At 34.6% G+C, this 23,839-nt stretch overlaps 1 protein-coding gene across 2 annotated transcripts in view; it reads right to left on the bottom strand.

The window, feature by feature from the left end:
- Window positions 1-23,839, bottom strand: part of LAMA2 (laminin subunit alpha 2) — a 516,055-nt gene that overhangs the window by 229,527 nt on the left and 262,689 nt on the right. For both annotated transcript variants that reach the window (XM_032484891.1, XM_032484892.1), the window contains exons 13-15: window positions 12,670-12,771; window positions 11,047-11,258; window positions 2,670-2,781 (exon numbers count right to left, since the gene is read on the bottom strand). In XM_032484891.1, coding sequence (XP_032340782.1) covers window positions 2,670-2,781; window positions 11,047-11,258; window positions 12,670-12,771 — 426 coding nt within the window. The remainder of the gene's footprint in view (window positions 1-2,669; window positions 2,782-11,046; window positions 11,259-12,669; window positions 12,772-23,839) is intronic.

The raw sequence follows: 23,839 nt of genomic DNA, 5'->3' as shown, positions 1-23,839 counted from the left end.
CTACTACCTCAGAAAGCCTTCCTGACCACCTTTCATAATGTAGTCCCTCTCATCTCATCTTCCTATACTCATTCTCAGTACCTCTCTCAAAGCACCCTGTTTATTTTCTTCATATTTATCTAAATTTTCTTTCTGGTATATTGTCCAGCCCACTTGAAGGCAGGGACCATATCTATATGGTTCATCACATTATCCTCCAGGTCAGGGGTCTTGATTGTCTCAAAATGTATGGCCACCAATATCTGTTAGCTAAAATGAAAGTATGAACACTTCCATGAAGTGGTTAATATTTTCATCATAGAGAAGAGGAAACTGATATTCGACTTAAAACACTTTTTTTCACTACCCAACTTTGCTTTCACTCCCTCACCTGTCTCACTTGTCAAGTGAAATAAATTATGATGACACTAGGAAAGCAAGACAATATTTGAAAGATGAACTGTGGAGGGATTTATAAAAAGTACAAATGAGAAAAAGGGTTCTGAATCAATATCATAGCCCCAAACAAAACAAAAGAGAATGATTTTATAATTGAGTCCTGACCTTTTTTTAGCAGGCTAGAATTAAGACATTAATGGTCTTTTGGAGTTTACTCAGCTTTTAAAGGGTCCAGGGGCATTAGTGAGAACAAAACTAGGATGCTTGGCCTTATGAAACTCAATGAAACTCAATGAAAAAGCAAATGAAATTAAGAAAGGATAGGAATAGATAACAGTGAGTCTGGGGATAGGAAATTTTGATAAAGAAAAGAAGGAATTACTAGACAGTAGAAGAAATGAAGAGGAGAAGCCAGAGAGAAACTTGAGTTCCAGAAGTCATTGTCTCCTGATTCGACTAAATTCTTTTATGGATTCTGAAGTAACTGTATTTATCAAACAATTATCGTGTGAGAGGCGCAGGCAGCTTTCCTCATCTCTCCTCTGCTTCTTTGTTCTGACTCTTCCATACTCTCCTGTTTCTCTCTTCCTACCTAATTGTCACCATTATTTAGCATCCGAGGTGAGATTTTTCCACTCTAGGAGACTTTCTGTGACATCTCTCTCCACTCTAATCACTCACCTCTTTGAATGATTATTGCACTTACGGTCTGTACCACTTACTGGTGCCCTAATCATATAGTGCTATGATTCAATTTTTCATAGGTATTTATTCTGTCTCCGTAAACAGATTGTTTGCTTTTTAAGACAGGGATTATGATGTAATCTTCTTGATGATCCCCATGGAATCTAGTGCAGAATTTACCAAAGAGTCTTAGTAAATAGTTTTGAAGAAAGAGAAGAAACAAAATGCATAGCCAATTAAATAATTCTAATATTCAGACAATTTTACATTCAATGGGCATTTGAAATTTGTATAAAAGATGATGACTAGTACTGAGAATAAGCAAAGTAGGAATAAGTGTTAAAGCAAGAATAGGATCAAGGTACTTATTATTCTAATTGAAATAAGAACTTAAAGGTTCAAAGAGAGCTTCCTGGTTTGAAATAAAAACTGCTAGGTTCTTAATAAAAGAATATGTTTCATAAAACACAGCATGTATTTTAGATGTAAAATCAAATTTGGGTTGACAGAGCTAATTCATTTCCTTAGTTATTTTTCTCTTCTCTATATGATTTTTTGGAAAAGCGAGTACTTCAATGAAATACATTTATTTTTATTTCTAGATAGGTAAGTCTAAAGCCCAGTTAAATAAAACACATTTGTCACGAATATGACTCTAAGCCCTGGAAGCATGCATTATTTTAAAGTACAAGAGAACTGACAAAGCAATGCCTAGAGTATTTCTGTAAATGGCATAATGGGGCAGTGTGCTGAAGTGGAACATCTTGGCACACTCAGATGATCCCTTAAAGGCACCATTCATAAAGAATTTAACCTCCTACTTATTTGCAAGCCATGCCCTCTATCAGGAAAATAGTGTTTACATTTTTTGACCAGATTTCAAGTAAAATCAATTTTCAAACCACCTAAAGAAAATACATAAAAGTAAAAAAACAGTTATTACCTTAATATGACACATTGTGGTATTAAGGAAGAAACATTAATCTCATTATAAATCTAGACTACTGAGACAACAATAAATATCTCAAACTTTAGGTGCTAAACAAATTAAAGACTTATAGGGAATTTTCCAGATTAAGGTATTTCTTCCATATATCATGTTCTTGACATCTTAAAGATTGAGTCCTTCAGATGATTGTGATTTGGTTGTATCCTTAGGGATAAAGTAGAGAAAGAGTGTGGTACACAGGACTGAAAAACTGGAGGAAAAGTTGGAAAGAAAAGAAAAGAAAAGATGTAGTGCTAAATTGCTGGTAAATACAAAGGTGGAAATGAAGGAAAAATATTTTGAAATATCATTCTGCTATCATTCATCCTATTTTATCAACAGATTAAATATAAAATGAATATTTATAGAAACATCAGATTTTTAGCTATATGTCATAAGGCAAAATATCTCCAAAAGAAACACAATTTCAAGATGACATTATACGAGCAACACTCTTTTTGAAAGCCATGACTTGGTAGACATTAGAGCTTCTTCTTTAAGTAATACACTACCATTTGTGCAGTCATTGATGAAAACCTAAGCTTATTTTAGACTAGTTTATTGAAAGTCATGTTGAAGGAACTCAGAGTGCACTGAGGCTCTACTCCTGTGCACTTACTTCACAGGAGGAGCCAATGTACCCTGGTGGACACTGGCAGACTTCCACAGCCACTGCGGTGCTTCCGTCAGTAGGATGGGGGACAGCGGATTCAAGGCCAACAGAGCCCAACCTGGAGCAAGAGGGAAAAGAGATGGTAAATGAGTAAACAAGCTCTTAGGTGTTACATCTCCTGGGGAAGAGCAAAGAAACGATGATTTAAATATAAGCAAATTATCTATGTTGAGAAAAAAGGCAAATGAATCTCCATAACTTGAAGCTCTGGCCATTCATCATATTAGGTGAAGTCAGCCCAGGTAAAAATGCTCACAATCAGTTCCACTCTCAAATGCTCAAAAGATATGAGAACGTTCTTACTCATTTCTTGTTTTTTGGCTATGTTTCTTGATTTCTCCTTTTTTTTTTCCCCTGAGATAAAGAGTTTAAAATATGGTTGAAGGAATTTTTAAATCAGAAAACATTCATCTGACTGACTCATTTTTAACATTTACACTAGAAAAAAGGAAGGACACCATATTAACATTCAGTCCAAGCTTTGAAATTTAAAGAAAAGATGGCAGTAAAAAAAAAAAAAAATAAAGAATGGAAGGAAAGATGGAAGTTAATTTGGTTGCTTTTTCTCAGCAATAAATCTGCTTGTTGGTAGGTAAAAGTAAAACTTTCTCAAATGCTTGGTTGATTTAGTTAGGACTATTTTCTTATATTGTTTTGGGACTAAATTAAATTCATTGTTTTCTGTATTTATGGGCTTCATTTTATTGGTATTTCTGTCAATCTGGTGATTTCAACAGAGGGATTTGGCATCATTCATTATTTCTGGAAAAAGCGGGTCTGGTCAAATTGAAAAATGTTGCCTAGTGGTATATATGTATACTGTGTGTGTGTATTTCTTTCCAAAAATGATGCAAACAATAAATATTCATAATTTAAATAAATGTTATTGGCATCTTACTGACTTTCCCCCATGTTTTAATAAATGAAAATTTAAAATCTTCTTTGTTAAGAACACAAACTCAGGAGTCAGACCAAGATTGCTATCCTGTCTCCAACATTTACCAGTCTTACAGCCTAAGAGAAATTATCTAGAAATATCTCTAGGCCTCAATACTGTCATCTATGTAACAGAGATAATTTAAGAGCACAAATATCATGAGTTTGATTACAGGATTAAATGAAGTAATGAAGATAAATTTATTGATATGCTATATCAAGAAATAATAAAATGCCTAGCATATTCACATTGACTGTTGAAATCGAATAAAAATGACTATGAGAAATACGACAAAAAACAAAAAATACTGCTTGCATCCCCCAAACTAGATTTTTGTCATTTTAATTTTTTTAAATAAACTTTAAATGAACTCTAAAAGCACAAAATTAAATGACTGCAATTGATTCATAATGATAATTATAGATTTTTAAAACAATTGATAGATCTCTGTAACATACAATATGACATTTTTTAGCCCAAAACAGATGCAGCTAACTTTTGCTAGATCGTGCATTTTTAGTTTTGTTTAGTTTAGTGGTGGTAGATTTCTATTGACTGGCAATTCACAATCACCAAAGAGCTTGCCAATTTGATAATGTATGTTATAATTGAGCCAGAGGACAAAGTCAATGGCCTTATTTAATGTATCTCCAAAAGTGACAAACTTTAACCAAGTTGTAAGCTTTTCAGCAGCAAGTTTCTAAAATATTGTTTTTACCTTGAATTTACTAATCCTAGACACTTGATAGTACCTCGGAAAATGTATGATTTTACACATAATCAAGAAGAAGTAGAAAAGGAAAATAAACTTGAAATCTTAGAAGACAGGCATCTGGCTGAGTGCTAGCTGGTGTTCTCTAAAGACAAGTGAATTGTCTTTAGCTACAGGTTGACTCATCTGATGCTGTTTCTTGAATGCTTTCTTCATCAGGGGCACAGTTTACACAACCTGGCAGAACGTCCTAAACTGGGAAGAATTAAAAAAACACTGTTTTTCAGTGTTCAGGTTAGATTGTTTGTTTGTTTGTTTGTTTGTTTTTTAATTCAGGTGGTCGTTTTTTTTTTCCACCAAATAAACTTGTATATGTAGTGTCACTTGCAATTTTTTAAAATTGAGGTAAAATTCACATAACATAAAAATAACCACTTGAAAGCGTCATTTAGTACATTCACAATGTTATGTGACTACCATCTCTAGTTCCAAACATTTTCATTAGTCCTCCTCACCGACAATAAAACCCTGTGCCTATCAAGCAGCCACTCTTGATAGAGTGCCATTCTCCCAACCTCTGGCAATGGTAAATCTGCTTTCTGTCTCCATGAATTTACCTAGTCTGGATATTTCACACTAATGGTTGAATATAATACATGACCTTTTGTGTCTGGCTTCTCTCTATTAGCAGAATGTTTTAAAGGTTCTTCCATGTTGTAGCACATATCAGTATTTCATTTATTTTTATGGGTATTCTACTGTATGAATATACCACATTTTCTTCATCCATTCATCTGTTGATGGATATTTGACTATTTCCACTTTTTGGCTGTTGTAAATAGTACTGCCTTCACATTTGTGTACAAGTATTTTTGAGTACCTGTTTTTAATTTCTTTGGGGTATATGACTAAGAGTGGAATTTCTAGATGTGGCAATTCTTAACACTACATAAGGTTTGGAAGAGTTACTAAAATAGAGTCCTTGCTTATGTTGACATGAGCTTATGAGCTACTCCTTAAGAACAGAGATTCTATTGTGTCGTCTATGTATCTAGCCTGATCACCTCAATACATGCTCAGTCATTTTCGTTGGATGGATGGATCTATGGATGGATAGAACGACAGATGGATAGTGGATAGATGGATACAAGACTAAATACATACATAAATGAATAAACAAATGGATAGATGAATGGAATGTAGTTATATTACAATGAGTAACATACTCCATAACAAACGATACACTAAAGCTTAGTATCCACATTTCAGATGAATAAAATCAGGTAAGTAGAAGAAGAATTACTTGTGAGATCTAACAAAGAAAATAAATTGAAAACTGTTAGCGTTTGACTTGAAGCCAAAGGCCAGAACTCATCTGAATTTATTGTGACATCTAATTGTCTGCAATTAATGGACTATCATATGACAAACATATTTCTGATCACTTTAAGAATTAGATGATTTTATGATGACTATGCTCGTTGATTACCATACAAAAGACTAGTACAATTTACGCAGTAGCAGCCTGGTCAATTGTATATAGATAGAGTCCCAGGATTTTCAATATAAAATTCATAAGCAAAAAATAAAGAATATTGCAATGCTTTAAAATAGAAAAGTGAGTAACAAATTACTTTAAGAAACAATTTAAAATGTACCAAAACAAAAACAAAAATATTTTCAATGAACTGTCAACTTTCATTTGTCTTTTGAAACAACAGATGTTCCTCTCCTTAATCTATGTAACCATTTTGAGCTATGAGAAATTTCAACGCTCTAACATCTTTCCCAGCAATATTCCACATTAGTATTCACTGAGCAGTCCCAATGTTCATTAGGTTTTGCTATTTGTTAAATGAGATTTTAATGCGTTTAACAGTTTTATGTGTTACTCATGAAGAAGGCTGCAGTTTACTCTTTTTTTTTCCCTTCAATATGGTCATTTTCTTTTCTTGATACAGGCTGCATTCATTTAAATACATAACACCGGTAGTAATAAAGTTCTAAAATTTGGAGATGCATGAACTGTCAAAGATTTGTCAAGTAAGTCAAATGTTTTAGCTGGCTAGTTCTCATTATTATCAGTAGAAAATACAGATAAAATGATGGATGAAGAGAAAAGACATAATTATATAAGCTAGTATTGAAAATATTGGATATCACATCAGATATACTGGCCTGGCAATGACTTAAAGATTATTCTAAATATTTTTGTTTTACTCTGTTTTCTACCAGAGTTAGATATGTTATGCTTCACAAAAAAAGGAGAAAATAAAAACAAATTCTTTTTTAAACAAGACTTTGATCTTAAACTCTTTTAAATAATTATTTTTTTCAAGTCATCTGTTTTATATGGAAAACCTCCATTTAATTGTACGTAAATGCTACTTTGGGTTAGTCACCAGAGATAAAGATTTCATTGCTTTTCAGGTGCTTTGTTCTATTTCATTTTTGGCAAAACATAAGATGATGACTTAGAACTTCCTTTAGTCTCTTTCTTGTGGAAGTTCCACAAAACACTACTCAATTTGTGAGACTTGATCATTTTTACTCCATTCCTAAAGAGGCAACAGAATCACTCACTAGCTTAGTCAATGCCTAAGTGGGCCACCTGGGGACAAGCTAGACATTTTCTCCAAACATTTTCAACCTCACAAGAAATAAGGGGAATAACTGACAGAATTTGCTGCTGTTGCAACCATTCGTCAAAAAAATATATTAAATGCTAATATGAGAATTCCTCTCTTCCTCCTGAGTCCTCCTTAGTCTGCACCACACACACTTCCATTGCGCTGTGTATTATATTATCACAAACCTACATGTCTGCCTTTCACATTGAACTATGTCTTCTTTGAATTCAATAATCATTTATCCATCTTTGTCTACTTTTTATTTAGCTTAGAACTATCACATCATAATAATTACTGTGCACTGAGTGTCTACTGTCTTCTAGGCACTCTAATGGGAACATGAGAGGCCTCTCCTTTAAATATCAATGAAACCAATATATTTTTGCCCGTATTTACAAAGGAAGAACCTGAAGCTCAGAGTATTCAAGTGCCTTGTCTATAGAGTACAGTTAGCAAATGGTCCGGCACAGACTCAAACTCCAAACCAATGATTAGTTTGTCACCCTGCACTGCCTCCCAACATACACTGAATAGCAGTTCAGATGTTTTAGATACATCATTTTCTGAGGATTCAATCTTGAAAGTTAGATATTGTTTCTGCCATTTTACCAAAAAAGGAACTGAGACTTCCACACACAGGCAAGGCACTCAGTAAATTTCGGCAGTCTGAATGAATGTAATATTACAGAATAGCTTTACAAAGCAGTGGAAGATAATGGGGAGAAAACACAAGTGGGTATAAATTCTGGTTCAACTTCTCACCAATAACAAGTTACATAGATCTTTTTAAGAACCCTAGAGCCCTCATTATAATAATTTCTTCAAAATGTGATTACCTGTATCATTAATTTCAAAAGGCAGAAGTATACTATCAACACAATTTCTATAATCATCAAAACATTCCTTTGTTTATAAAGATTTTTCTAGATTACTTATTACATAAATTCTGTGTAACATTTTTGATACCAAAAACATTACTCTTAAAACTCATGTGCAAACATCTTGCCTTGAAGAAATTCCATATTTCTTTACAAGTGGTAAAGACACATGGGGGTATATCACAGTTAAATCATGATGGGCTCAGTTATGCTGTGGCAACAAACAACCCCAAATTCTCAGTGGCTTAAACAGAAAACTAAAGTTTACTCATGTAAAATCCTCTACAGGTCTGGGTAACTGTTCAGGGCAGCTGACCTCCATGTGCTGTCAATACCTCAGGCTGTTTTGATCTTCTGGTAGCTGAGTGAGCTCCACAGAGCCTCATACTGGCAATTCAATCTCTTCCAGAGGATGGAGGAAGGGGAAGAGGAGTAATTCATCACTTCCGCTCACATTTCATTGGCCATACCAAGTCCAACGAACACATCTACCCTCAAAGGTTAGGGAAATGCAATCTTCTAAAAGAAGGAGATTGAAAATTTGATGAACTATACTAATGTCTACTATAAAGAATAAGGAAAATTTATTTTTTGCACAGTCTTATATCTAACAGCTGTTTAAGAAAGATGAATAGGCTCCTGGCTTGAGCTGAATATCAAGGATGCTACTAAATCTAAGGTTTGGAGAATTTAAAGGAGAAAGATGCACAGTTAGGTTAAGTCGATTTCTCTTACATTCTAAAGGAAGAATAAAAAGTTTTCCATTTTTATCTTCATCTTATCAATAAGGACAATGAGAAGGAGGTCAATTAATTTTATTGTATGGGTATCTGGCATTCTGGAAAAGAATGACAGCAAAAACTGCCACAATTTTAGAAATATCAGTACATGCTTCATTCTAGATGTCTCCAAGTCTTACCAGTACTTGGAGAAAATGGTATTCCTTGGAATGATGCAGGTCAGATAGAAATGTTTTGGATTTGTGTGCTGATTTGCCACTAGCAAAGTGTTTTCTCAGTCCTCTAATCCCATTCTCACAGAGACCTTTTGAAGTTAGCAAGCAATTCTCCTCCTCCTTATTTTACAGACGACGTGATTGAAATCCAGAGGTCAAAATGACACTTATGTTTACAACTATTAAATATCTAAGTTGAAAACAGAAGTCAAAATCCTGACCTGCAGCCAAGTTCTCCGACTATTCAATCCCAGTTCCTCCATGGCTGGGGGAACATAAGCCTATTTGCCAAGAGAACTACCATGGAAGTAAATCCTCCTTAAATAAATCTAAACATGCATTTCTGTTGCGATAGCTTCAATTTACTTGTGTCGGCACACAAGATGTGTACCAAGTTGGAAGCCTACTGTGCAAGACAAGTTGAAATCAATTCAAGTGATGTTTTACAAACATGACTCAATCCACTAGTAGATCAGAGATAAATAAAATATAACAAGCTTACCAACTCAGGATTCATGCTGACTTTTGGCTCACCTGAAATGGGTAGGAGTTTCAAATCTGACATGGCTTTTACTTTGTGAGCCACTGTGCCTTATGTAATGTAGGCTGCAGAAAGTGACATCTACTTGGATGAGTTCCTATGACAGGGCCCACAGCCATGCTCTGTGAACACGTCGCTCACATATGGGAAAACCTCAGAAGACTCAAATGAAAACTAATGATTAAGATGGGTAGACACTGAAATTATCTGACATGAATCAGGGGGAAATGCCTTTGGATTAACTAGTCTGAGAAGCAATGCTGACAAAAATAAATAAGCCCCCAGCCACTTTTTGTCAATGTGGTTGTCATTTAATTTGAAAGCCAGAGGATGAGTCTGTTTGTACTCTTTAAGCATCATGACAATCTCTATTTACTAAATGTGAAAAAACATAATTAATTCCTAAATATTGCTTCTCATCTTCATGGCATTTTAACCCAGCTTCTAGCAGAATTGACTATGCAAAAGAGGTACATTGTTTGGTAGTGGTTTATGAATCTGCAATTCCCTCCTTCGGGAGATCGTAATGATGATTACACTTAGTTGAAATACTACAAGTGGAAGACAAACTAGGCAGCACAAGCAAATGATGGGCGGGAGACATCAGCAATTAAAAAAAACCCTCTTGCAGATAAACCAGTTTTGAAGACACTGCTTTGATTATGGGTATGATCCGTTGTTAGTTTTGGTTCATATTCGATCATCTAACAATCTAATTTAGGAAAAGATTGCCATGATAGCTTGTGTTATTTACTACTGGAGTAGACACAGCGAAAGGAAAGAGCTCATTCAGGCAGTTTTAACAGCTGGAGTTAACATTTTGTCAGACAAATATGTCACTGTTTTATCAATGGAAAGCACAGCAGCTGACAATCAGTCTCACGTGACCACCTTTGGCTCAAGTCAGGGAGTGATCTCTTTAAGGAAAAAAATGGAGAACAAAAAGGAACTAACCTTTGAAAGTGTTCTAGGTAATGAACATTTCACAAAATTATCCCATGTGATTTTCACAACGACCCTGAAAGGTAGGCACTATTATCTCCACTTTACATTTGAAGAAATCAAGTTTTCCCAAGGACCAACCACTTGCCAAAGGTCACATACATAATAAGCAATAGAACTAATTGAATTCCTAGTCAGGTTGCCTCCAAAGCTCATACTTTCCTTTATATCATGCAATCATTACCGTATTACAGTGCTTTATAAAAGACTTTTGGTTACTTAAGTGAAGGTGCTTATATTTCTTATTACAAACTATATACTATTAAGTTAGAAACTATTGAATTAATTAATGGAAGAAAATATTTCACAAACCACTTTCTGAACACGGATACCCTGGAATTACATCACTTCAGTTTCCCACTATCTAAGCCATCACGAAGGAAACTGTTTTCCAGTATAGCATTTCTCAGTATGGAGATCATTTTTATTGCATGCTCTGGCAAAATTGTGAAAAAATAATCAATACTAAAAAAGGATTCAGACAAATCCATTCTGGGTAGGTAAATTTTAAAAGCTTAATAGAAACACTTTTCAGAAAACCAGTGCTCCTTTCTTATCTACTGTTTGAAGACAGTAAACCTTAAGAATCTTCAAAGTCATTCATAGCACATGTATGTTTGCCCCAAGGTAAAGGTGTAAACACTGGGAGATGCAGTTCCTGAGCTTACCTGAAGATGGCACCCATCTCAAGGCTGTTTGTGATTTGTATCAGGACTCTCTTCAAATTCGCAAGCACTGTCATAAACTCTTTTCTACTGACTGGGAAATTTGTGCCATGTATGGTAAATAATTCTTCTTTAAGTAACAATACTTTTATATGTTCTTCAGATGGTTGCAAATACACTTCATCTTGGGCTGTGCTGATTCTCAAGTCATTTCCCTAAAGGGAAAAGAAAGTAAAAAAGGGTAAAACTCTGAAAAAAAAAAAAAAAAAGGTATAAAGGGGTAAAAAGTATCCGTATTTGGATTCTCCACTTTGTGGATTATCCTCAGTAGGGTTTTAATTTAAGGTTGGCTTCCCCTGTCATTAAGCATATTTCTGGTATGTATGAAAGGCAGAGAAAGCAATTTAAATAGTAGCTTTAACTAGATGAATTACAAAGTATAAGCTTTTTGGTTACTCATGACTTTGCTTCCCCCATTAACTAAAATAAAAAATACTTGGCAACTCATACAAATATGTGATTACAGATACCTCTATTTTACAGAAGTGCACAAAAATTGTATATTTCAAATATGCTATTTTATGGTGAATGTGGGTTGTATAGGAAAATAGGAAAGAAAACTTATAACATTGTATTAAGCTACTATAGTTTTTTTTCCTCCCCCAAAGTTGTATTAAGCTACTGTTTTAAAGGATTCTTCCATCTGGGAAAAAAACAAAAAACAAGAGAAAACCCTGTAGTCTAATGTTCACGATAGGAAAACACCATCATTATCATTTAGGTTAAACTTTTATCTTAGTTCATTCATATTAATAATATATAATTTCTCAAAATTTTACATTTAGAGAACCTCCTGATATATATCACCCATATCACTTCATCTAATACTGGAAACATTCATTTTCAGGGAAGACTTTTTTTGGTATTGATTCAGATACGTGAAACTTTCAAGATAAAAAACAGAGTCTGGTGCTAAATCAACATGGACCCCTTTGGAATCACACGGGTGCATAAAATGTGTGCCTTTGAGTATGTGTGAGTCGAGAGGAGGGTGTGTATTATGTGAAAGGGACAGTATGAGAAAGTGTGAAAGAGAGCCCTTATGATAAATTTAAGCTTCCAACATTTGGGTATTGCCTATGGCCCTCCAAATCCTGAAAGCAGCTTCTCCTGTATCTTTCTTACCTAAACTAACAGTTTTGAAATCAAGATTTAACTGCACCTAAATAAACAAGTTTCCTTTTCCATTTACTTTTGCCTAATACAAAAGAAATAAACAATAAAATCTACTTGGAAGCAAGGAGAGATAGAAAAAATACATCAGCTATTTGCCTAAACACTTTCAGTAGCCTTATATTCTTGGGAACATGGTAATTAAATCTTAAATTTAAATTCCAAGCCTGCTCTAAAAATCTTCTTTATCATTAAAACCCAATAAATATACTCAGTCTTCTACGTATGTCTCAGAGTGAAACATAAGCCTGCCATAAAAAAATCCCCAAGACATGATATTTTTCTCTAGTAGTATGTAAATTAATGTTAAATGAACCAAGTAAGGAATAACCTCAAATAATGTAAGAGTGTAAAGCAGTTAACATAACATAAATGATGCTCTCCATACGCTACCTCTAAGATAATCATAAGCTGGAGCATGCGTTCTGTATCTTCTTCCTCTTCTTCAAGGTTGTAGGATATGGTAAATGTCAACTGTCCTCCAGCTGCTGTAAGCTACAAGAGAGGATATGTGTAATCATTACAGGACAGGAGATGGGCTATTAAATCATATTTTACTTATTATTTTAAAATCATTTTATTGTTTTAGAGGGCAGGATTTGGAAGAAATAGAAATCATGAGTGTGCCGAGTGAGAATGAGAGATATTTCTTTAGGAGTAACCTTTATACGAACCTTACCCATCAATGGCAAGCCTGACACAAATATGAATTCATGTATTATTTTCCCCAGTATTGTGGGCTTGCTGAAATAGGTTAAGTTCCATGGAACCAAACACAGTCCCTCCTGTTATTTTCCTAGTCTATAGATTGAGCTTTACAATTCCCAAATGGAGAAGAATCTTTGTTAAAATTGGGAGATTTCTACCCATCCCTGAGGGTCACTCATTGTCTACAGGTCCAAACGCTTTGAACAAAGACAACACTCCTTTTCACAGGCACTTTACACAGTCTGTAAGCTAACCTGGGAAATGTTATTGGTTAAAGGAAAAGAAAACCATAAACTTTTTATTATGATAAACTTCAATCAAAACTCCTAAAGAAGATATACTTTCCCCTATGCAATCAAATATGCTTAGTTTGAATAAATGTTGTTATCACTTTTCATTAAACAAACTTCTTTCCTTCCAATATGCACGCTGAGCCCCATACAACATATGCTTGAGGTTTACATCTTTTGACATTGACAGTAACCTTGTAGAAAGGAAAAAAATAATAGGAAAGCAAGATCATTTACAGGACAGGAATCAACACTGGAGCTTGAGTGACAGATTCAATGCAAATGCTGCAGTGCTTTTTAAAAAATTCCACCCCAGCATTGTAAATAGACATTCATAAAACAAAGCTGATGATTTGTATTCTGCCATTTCCTCCATGCTGACAAGCAAAGACCCAGCTTCGCAGCCGTTGGCTCTCTGTGGCCTCTCACAGAGGACCCTGACCACAAAGCAATTCCTGGTGATGCTCTGGATGGAGGAGGAGGGACCCGGATTCCTCTCAGGGTTGTTCCATAGGGAATGGAACATCGCTTGCCATGGCTGATTAAACAGGGTTTTTAAATTGCAGCTACTCAACATCTTCTAAGAGCTCATGTAATGAGCTCTATGAGGAACTCAAATTCAGAAAACTTTTATTCCCCTGCTCCACTGAGAAATAGCCCTACTCTAATGTCTTTTCACATATAAAATAATAAATATCTGCCTGGACTATAGCACTTGGCATTATTGTGAGTAATGAGGGGTGAATCTATATAAAAGGTTTTTGGTTCTATTAAGATAAGCTTCCAAAATTTCACATGGCATGCTTGTTCAAAATCAGCCAGACATTTTCTCAATGAGAGGAGTCTGGAAATGCAGCAGAAAAGAATGCTTCATATATTTCAGAGAGGACTGAACTCTTCAGAATTTTCTAAATTAATAAAAAACATTTATTTAGTAGGAGGTAGGGATTGAATTTGGGAAGGACATTGGGACAGATCTCTAACACTGCAAATTTTGGGGCTTCCAAATATATTTTGATTATTTAAAATTTGGATTACATGTTATTATTTTCCTGGAATATGTTTCCCTAAAAATAAAAAAGGAAAAATATCAATTTAAATTAATTCTTACTTTCTTAGATTAATTTAAGAAACTTAGAATTAAAGGTGATTCCCATTTTGCCAATAAAATGAGCCACAGTGTGTGTAATTTTGAATATCCAAGTTTTTAAGACTTAAGATGTAATAGAAAAATGTTTGATTTGTTACAATATTTGATTTGTCAGTGTATTTTCCATACCAATTTATAATAGTTATAAAGTCATATAGTATGTAAAATAATATAATATGGGAGAGTAATGAGAGTGGAAATGAGGGAAAAAAGAAACAAATAACTCCATGGAAAAAGAGGCTTTATGTGGGTCAATGGTAATAAATAAAACATGAACTAAGGAGTAGAATTAATTCAGCCTATTCTCCTGAGGGTTTATAATAATAATAGTAATAGTTATGAAAAATTGCTTTCTTATTCACATTTCATAAAACAAATTGTTCAAAACTATTTTATGCATCTCTAATATCCATGCTTTGGCATCCTTAGAACAAGCTTTTGAATCATTTTTCATGAGTGAATCCATTTTACTTCCACCTAAGTTGTGAAAACAATTTTAAATAGATGCATAATACTGTTACCAGATGTTTTTTCCCCAAGCCACAAGTATCCATTTCCATAATATTAAAGTCATTGTATTTTTCATTCACCCTAGGTATATATTTACGATCATCTCTATACATCCACTTAGTCAAGTACTCATTTAAGTAAGTTTTAAAAAGAAAGATTGCTTAAGATACCATCCTTCAATTTAGAGGCTGTACCTCCTAGGAATAATTACTTATTCTCTATTAAACTCCTTTGTCTCTATTTTTCCTTCAACTCCATAATATAATCTCTTCATAAGCAATAAAATCAAGCATTTCCTGGTGTTGTTTCCAGCTAATGTGTCTTCCCCAAAGAGTACATACAATCGTATGAGAGTTTTTGTAATGAGCCAATTATAAGACAACACCTCCTTTTCTGAGAAACATTGCTTATTGGGGGAAAAGCTCTGAAAATATTCAGAGTATAAATTGTCCTTTCCTATATATAGTTTTGGATGAAGAATTCTGTCTCTCTTCCATCTATCTACTGCTCTATATTCCAAATGCATCTTTACTTGGCTCTTCCACATCCCTGCTTCCCCACTCTCCTATAATTCCTTCAGTAACCCAACCTTCATTCTCTCCATCAGATCAAATGTGCACAGGGCTGTGAGTCATCAATTTACTTTATTGTCTCCTCTAGCTATTATCTATGGTTATTTATTATTTTCACTATCAGACTCTGAGATATGGGGTATTAACACTCATTTTCTTTATTTCTACCCATCCACCTCTCCTTTTTATCTACTTGCAGCCTGTCTTCCACTCTTAGTACTCTACTAAAAGTGCTTCTTGAAAGGCCATTTATCAACTTTAACTAGCAATCACTAATGGGCTTTTGTTCAGTTTTATTCTTAATCTCTATGTGACATGTAATAGTTCTTAAGTCTACTACTGTATTAAACTTTTCTGATACTTATTCCTCTGGAATATGACAGAGTCATACCTCTGTCTCCTTTGTAGATACATTTTTCTTTTATTCTACACTCAGTGTATGGATGTCTCCAAGACTCTTACTCTTTGTTGGTTATCCTTTCTTATTGTCTTTCCATTCCTCTCTCATGAATTGAACTCTGTTCATACCTGGTTCCTTGATCTGTATCTTCCAAACTATCCTGTGTCCCTGTATTAATTTGCTCATGGTGCCATAACAAAGGATCAGTGATTGGGGGCCTTAAACAACAGAAATCTGAGGTCAAGGTGCCAACAGGGTTGGTTTATCCTTGTCTTGTAGATGGTCATCTCTGCCCTGTATTCTCACATGGTCTTCCTTCTGTGTTTGTCTGTGTCCTAATGTTTCCTCTTCTTACATGGACAACAGTCATAGTGGATTCCCTAATCCACCCACATTAACTACCCCATTTTAACTTAATTAATTGATTGGGCTATAAAGTACTTTTTCTAATTACAGTCACATTCTGAAGTTATGGGGGTTAGCACTTCGACATATGAATTTGGGGGGATGATTCAGCCTATGACAGTCCTGTACTGAATGACAACAACATATCAAACACTCGATACAACCAAAGTTAATCTCATTATCTGGATCTTTCCAGGAAACAGACAATTATTTCCCCACTTTCATGATTGGGTCAAGCCAATTGCTTTGTTTTTCTATTTTAAATTGGAAACCACAGGTACCACATAATAATGATTTCACTTTATTTATTTATATCAGATTAGTGCCTCAATCCTATTCTCTTCAAATGCTTCTTGTCTAACTTTCCATTCTCACTGCTACATCACACTCACTAGGTCTTCATCAAGCATCTGAATTCAATTCTCTGACTTCAGTCTTCCTGTTAGGGAAAATTTTATAAACAATTACTTCTGTCACTGCGCTTCCCTAATGGAGAAGCTCCAGTGGCCTTGGGATCTGCAATACTCAAGTTTCTGTGCAGTTTCAACACTTTCTAGGATCTATCTAGCCCCCTATTCACCAGCTCTGTGCAGAGGCGCCCCAGGGCATTGCAGTAGACTCACAAAGGCACTGTGGGATGCCGTAAATGTTTGAAGGAAATACAGCAATACTATATATCTGTTGGATGTCACGCAACTAGCTTGAGGTAGTTCACAATTTTAACATTAGATAATGCTATACTCTTTTAAAAGATGTTCTCAAAATTTTGAGCTATGTTTTTGTTTACTTGCACTTCCAGCCATGTCATATCTTTGTTAAAGTTTCCAGTGAATGCTGTGATAAAAACTAAGTATTGTACAAAACTCAATGTGAAACAGAAAATAAAGTTAGCAGTGCCTGATCTGATTCTAGATTTTGAGAACTTGAGTATCATCCAGCAAGGAAAAAACCTCTTAGTACGATTGTGATTATTTATGAAGAAAAGAAGTTAGTATATTGTCTAAATTTATATCACTTTAAAATAATTACTAAGTTGTTAAAATATAAATATTTATTAAGTTATTTAGCCCTAACTGCTGTGGCATATTTCAGTTGGTCTAGGAGGCATTGTGAAAAAAATAGAGACACACTAAGAGCATCACAAATTGAAAAAGTTTTGGAACGCCCAATCTAACCTCTTTTTATATCTATCTATTCTGCTACTTAGATTTGTTTAAAGTAATTTTCCTGCTGAAATTCTTTCCTACAGTTCTCTGATCATTTAAACGTGACTTTGATTTCTTTGCCTGGCTGATGTTTGATTGGTCAGAAGACTAAGGGAAAAATAGTTCTTTCAGTAATATTATTAAATTCTACTGAGGAGTTAGTGGCAACCACAACAAATAAGAGGGCTAAAGGATTTTAGAATAGGCAGAACTCTATGTAAACCAACTCATCCAATAACATCAAAGAATTCTAACAATACATCACACGGCCTTCATAATTTATACGTACTGTGCATAACTTTAACCCTCCACAACTTTTGACTTTGTGGATTCAACTTAATTTTATACGTGTGATTTTCAAATTAGTCAACTTGGGGGACAACATTGATTTCTGCAATTTTAACAGAGTATGGCATGTACAGCCAATAGGACATTTTGTTTTCTCCTGATAGGAACTAAGCTGTCATCATTCTGTTGGTTGAGAAATATGCTTTTCCTCAGGTAGAAATAAGCGCAATTCCAGTTTGCTTTAGGGCAATTCTTACATCTACTGGATGGATTACACTATATTTACCAGCGATGAAAGTTGTATCCCTTTTTAACACAAAGAGAGAATGAATTTAATGAGAATATTTCATTCCATAAGAGTTCCGAAAGACCTAGCCTTTTACCTTTCCCCTTATCTTAAGCAAAATTCTCTTTGGGGAGATTCAGGTATCAGATTGCAAAAGCACTTCAAGGAAACAGAGCAGCACCCACCATCCCTTCCTGGAAATGGTTCGGTGCTAAGCCCCCCCCCACACTCCTGATCCTCACGTTCACCCCATTAAGAAAAGAACAACGCATGTAGCTGTTTCCCATGAGTACCTGTTTTAATTCTACCTTCAGGGAAAAGAAACAGCTTGTTTGCAAGTAACATTATAGTTACTATGCAATATACAACCTAATGTCACACATAATAATGTAGTGTGCATGCAGCATGTTGCGTTAAAGATTTAATGAGGCAGGAAAGTTTTCTCTCGTGAGTGGAAAAGGCTAAAGGTAATTCATAAAACTAAGCTTTACAAAAGTATTTTGTATTAGGCTGTGTGTGTTCTAACCTCTCTCTTTTTCCCCCCTAATGCAAGAAATATGAGTTGAGAGGTGAAGGATGGGTGATCTATGAAGGACAATGTATCTGCAAGGAAATTCTCTTCAGAAAAATAAGCCTAGAATATTTGGTTCTCTGATGTCAGAACATCATCACTCTTACTCCACGAAATGGGGTATAAAACCTAATATTTGCTTTTCTTACCAGAGCAAATATTTCAGGAGGTATATACAAAAAGCAAATGAGGAAGAGGTTTTGTAATAAGAGCAGGATAAATGAAACATATGCCAATTTCAACTTAGTATCTCAAAGAGGGTAAGTGATTCATTTTTCTAGATTCCAAAATCCCAGAGCCTTAAACTCTGAAAAGGCATCCCTTCCATTTAAGTGTTTATTAATGATCTATTCATGGAGCTCTCTTTCAAAATAGAAAAAGTATTCCACTTCAGGTTTTATTACACTTTTCCACATATTTATAACATTGAGATATGAGCAGATTTCTCTCTTTTCAAAGCTTGATAACTAGACTTAGAACAGATATAAGGGGATGTTGAATTAAAGAACAGGCAGAATTTACATGGGCAGTCTTAAAGGGACATCATCTTTACCCATAGAAAATGGGCTAGGAGTTGTGGGTGTCAAACAGAGACAATCTATTCTAGAAATGTTGCTTTGGAAGGCAAGAGGCTGCTTTATGTAGTCCAGAAGATAGAAAGAAGAAAATCTTGAGGAACTTTACTTTATGCCTGCCCGCCTTATTCCTTCCTGTCTTCTTTTCTTCCTATCTGCTTGCTTTTCCTGCCTTTTTTCCTTCCTTTTAGACACTCCATCTCCCCGCTTCTCCTTGCTCTCCTGCTCCTCCTCCTCTTCATTCTCCTGATTTTTTTCTTTTTAGACTGGGCTACTTCCAAACTGATAAAATAATGTTGCATTTCTTTGTATTTGGTACCATCTCAAGTTCATAAGTATCCAAAGTAGGGATGGAAATCATGAATGTGACAGGGCCAAGGACAGAGTTCTGTGGCCACCCACCAGAGAGACTCATTCCCTCAACATAACACTCACTAACTGACAAATCAGTGTCCTTGCAGCCCAGCCCTCCAACTGCAGGTGGAACTACTCAAACTTATTTATTCTCCCCAACTTTCACCCTGCTCTTCCAAATTCTCACAACCTACCTCCTAGCCAATATTTATATACAATGTTTCTTATTAATAATGTTGAGGCATTTATTACCGGATTTTGATTGGCAGAAGGAAAACAAAATAATTATGACAGACACAGCCAGAGGAATTGAGACATCAACATCAGTTTCCCATATGAATTTTTGTTAAATTAATTGTTTATTCATTTGAATAATGCCAACCTATCTTCAACATAAGCTTTCTGTCTCCTGTGTAACACAGTAAGGCCCAGTTATACTTTCCTTATACTCAGTTATGATTCATAGTAAATGGAACTAAAGGGTTTGATCAAGTAAGAATGTTTTCGGTTGCCACTGAAAACCAGATAATTAGTGGTTCTCATATAACAAGAAGTCCAGAGGTAGAGAGATCAAATTTTTTTAAAGTACAATGAAAGGGTTAATTTTGCTTTGTTTTATTTTGTTTTTCCTGTTTTCATATATTTTCTACAAACACTTAGATCCATGTGGGGTACTTTAAAAAAACACCTCATGGATAGATTTACTAAACATTACACAGAGGATGATGAAGTGCTTAGAAATACAACATCCCATACATTTTGCATTCTCTCAAAGTTCTCTGACTTAGAGAACTACGTGCTACTTTGTGACATGCACTGACCAAGTCCTGAGTTGAAACAGAAGTCTGAACAGATGTGAGTAAATGGTAGCAGCCAAATTCTCCCAACTGCTTTTTGTTATCAAGCTGAGACTCAAAAATAAGATCTCTGCAACAGCTGTTTGTCTTCTGTTTACTTATTATGTTTGGATGGAAGGTTCCATTAGTACTCTTGCTGTGGGTTAGATTAATTTATGAGTAAATATTCAGTACAAAAAATACATGTAATACATAATTAAACATTGATCTAATCAAATAAACCACAAATTATGGTTTTACATATACATAAGTTTCTTACTGACTGGGGCTTAATTTTCTTTTAAGTTCTCTGCCAAGAAAACATAAAACTGCATGCTCATGATATACAACACTGATGCTGATTAAAGTAACAGGATGCATTTTAATCCAAGTTCCATTAAGTTAAAGAGAAACAGACTTAACTATTTTCACATAGATGACAAATGAATAAAAACAAAATATATAATCCTTGTGGAAAACTTATGAGAACACTGTAAAAAAGAGTTATCAGTATTGCTATTTTTCTATGTGAATGAGGATTTTAGTTAACATTTCTCTTACTGCTTAAGTATTTTGTCTTATAATTACATTCACTACTTTGGACAGTATATGGCTATTGTATAGCCTTTCCCCCTCTTATTCTGAAAGTAGCAACAAGAGTATAGTAAACAGAGTTTTCATCTGCCTAAAGGCAATTCTAACAGTTAATACTTTGAGCAACACTAAACAGGTTGGAAGTGCTGTGTGATTAAATAAACTCAATTAATTTTAGGTTATATTATTTTTAAAGAGGTTATTTTGAAATCGCAGTCAACTTATATTCTCTCAAAAGCCGAAGCCAAACACCTTGGAATACTACTGTGATTTGATGCTAAATTGATCTACCACTATTCCCTTTTCTTTCTCCCCTCATTTGTGAACTCTGTAGGTGAATCTTTATTACAGCAGTAGAAGCTAATTATGCATTTTAGAAGAAAAGATTCCCAAATGTTCAAAGGAAACTAAGTCACATCCCAGAGGAGAATCAACAGACTAATAAAATACATTCAAGTACCTTTTCCCAGAATGAACAGATAAAAAAGTGTGTTTCTTATCTGACATGCCTATTAATATGGGAATCAAATATAAATCACACAAAAAGTCAAATCCACTCCTGCAGATTTTCCAGACTTGAGTCTGGATCCTGCTTCAGCCTTTAAATTGCTGTATGACCCTTGGGAAAGTTATTTATGCTTTCAGAGTCTTGGTTAATTTTCAATAAAATGAGCTGAACTACACCTACCTAAGAATTTTGTTCTGAGGATAAAATGAGAAAATACACATTAAATTCCTCATCTGGCACCTACCACAAAGTATATATTTAATAAACATTGTAAGTCATACTGCTTTAATACATTTTCAAAATTAAATATATACACAATTCACACTAAAAACCTAATTATAATATATTTATTTCATGATTCTAAATGCATTTGAAAATATTTGGGTTTCTGAAAGATCACAGTGATGGCAGGATTCAGATTTTATTCACATTTTAATGTTTCCCCTGGTACTCTGCATAAGTATCTTTCAAATGCTAGATGGTACATATGTGTTGAATTTTATCATATTCAACATCATATATCATTTCAATGTATGAAGGCATAAAAAAGCTTGGACAAATTTGTACTACTCCTATGAGATCTTGCGGTTGTTATTAAAGTAGGCCTTTATTGGTTTCTCTATTATCTGTATCAGTCCTAAAAACAAACCAAAGAAGCTATGTCTATTTGAGCCCTTAGGTGATTTGAGCTTACGACAGGAACTCACTGTACTGCTGACTGGCAAACTATAAATGCGTCTGTTTTAAAATAAGGAACATTTAGTATTGGGAAGTTTGATCTCCAGTTAAAGAGAAAAATCAATATTCATGTCATTTAGACATTTACACACATGAAGCAAGTATATGCCATTACTTTTCACCAGCTTCTACATGCAAGGATAATAGTGCAATTTCCAGCACCCACTAATGCATATTTTATAAGTCATAAATACATTTTCAATAAGTTTTGATATACTGGCAAACAACGTACTCTGTGTATTAAGAAGATACCTCGCATACAGATTAAAGGAAACAGCGATCCATCTGTGATCATAGCTAGTCAGAGCACATTCTTGACAATGCCATTTAGGAGAGTAGCTGACAAATTAGAGTTCATTCAAAGAGGTGTGACCAGGATGTCAATGGCTTTAAAAGATGAGCAAAAGTTTTAGAAAGGTAATGGGAATATTCAACCTTAAAAAGAGAAGACTTTAGGAAAACATAGTTGTTTTCTTTGAATGTTTGAAGGTCTAGCATTTATGATAGGAAGAAAACTTGCTCTGTTTGTAGCACACAAATTGAACCTAAATAAGGACATGGGGGGAAGGGACATTTTTGATCAAGTGTGAAAATTAACTTCTAATATCCCGAACTGTTGAAAATGGAATGAGCTACCTTGTAAGGTATCCATATCCCCAAAGATACATGAGTAGAGGTGCATCTGTCTGGGATGATGGAGAAGGAATGCTGATGAAAGACTGGACTAGGCCTGAAATCACCAGGCAACTTGCAATTCCACCATGCTAAGTTTTACAGCTAATTTATTAATAGCTGGTTGATTAAATATCAGGGTAACCCTTCGCAATTTCTACTGCAGAGCACCAGAATGGTAATGAGCATCATATACACCTGTTCTTTGTTCTGTGATTTTATAAAGAATTTATAGAAAAAAGCAACGTATTTTATCAAGAGAAAACTACCTGTATAGACAGTTTCAGAGAGACAGCACGGCACAGTGGGAAAAAGAAAATGTTCTAGAGCTAGGCTCCTGGGGGGAAGACAGTCAGATCTGCCACTTATTAGGTGTGTAGACTAGAGTCAATTACTTAATCTCTCTTTGTCTCAAATCTTCATCCAAAAAAATGGACCTGATACAATAGTAAATTCCTCAAATGCCTCATAGTGTTGTTGTAAGAATTCAGTTGAATAATCTAGAAGAGTGCTTGGCAGTTTACACGTGTTTAATAAAGGTTAGCTGCTAGCATTGCTTTTGTTCTTGTTGCCACAGCATAAAACAATCTCCAAAATTTTGTAACCATTCAGAGCAAGATTCTCTGAGTTTCACTTCATTGCAACAAATCAGAATGATCTGGATATTTTTAAGCTTGAAAACAAAAATATCTGCCACATTTTTAAGCAAGATATACATAACATAAAATTATGGTAGGTCTCCAAAATTAAGGGGACCCAATTAACTAAGCCTTATAAAATCAAGCAAACATTTGTATGAAACTTTAGAATTTCAACAGCACTTTTTACACCAGTTTTACTCTCCAAAAATCTTGTACTGTATTCTGATGATGATGATGATGATGATGATGATGTATACAGG

The sequence above is a fragment of the Camelus ferus genome, chromosome 8 (assembly GCF_009834535.1).
Source record: "Camelus ferus isolate YT-003-E chromosome 8, BCGSAC_Cfer_1.0, whole genome shotgun sequence".
Classification (NCBI taxonomy): Eukaryota; Metazoa; Chordata; class Mammalia; order Artiodactyla; family Camelidae; genus Camelus; species Camelus ferus.
Note: the sequence above shows the minus strand (reverse complement) of the source record. Positions and strands in the feature narration are given on the sequence as shown.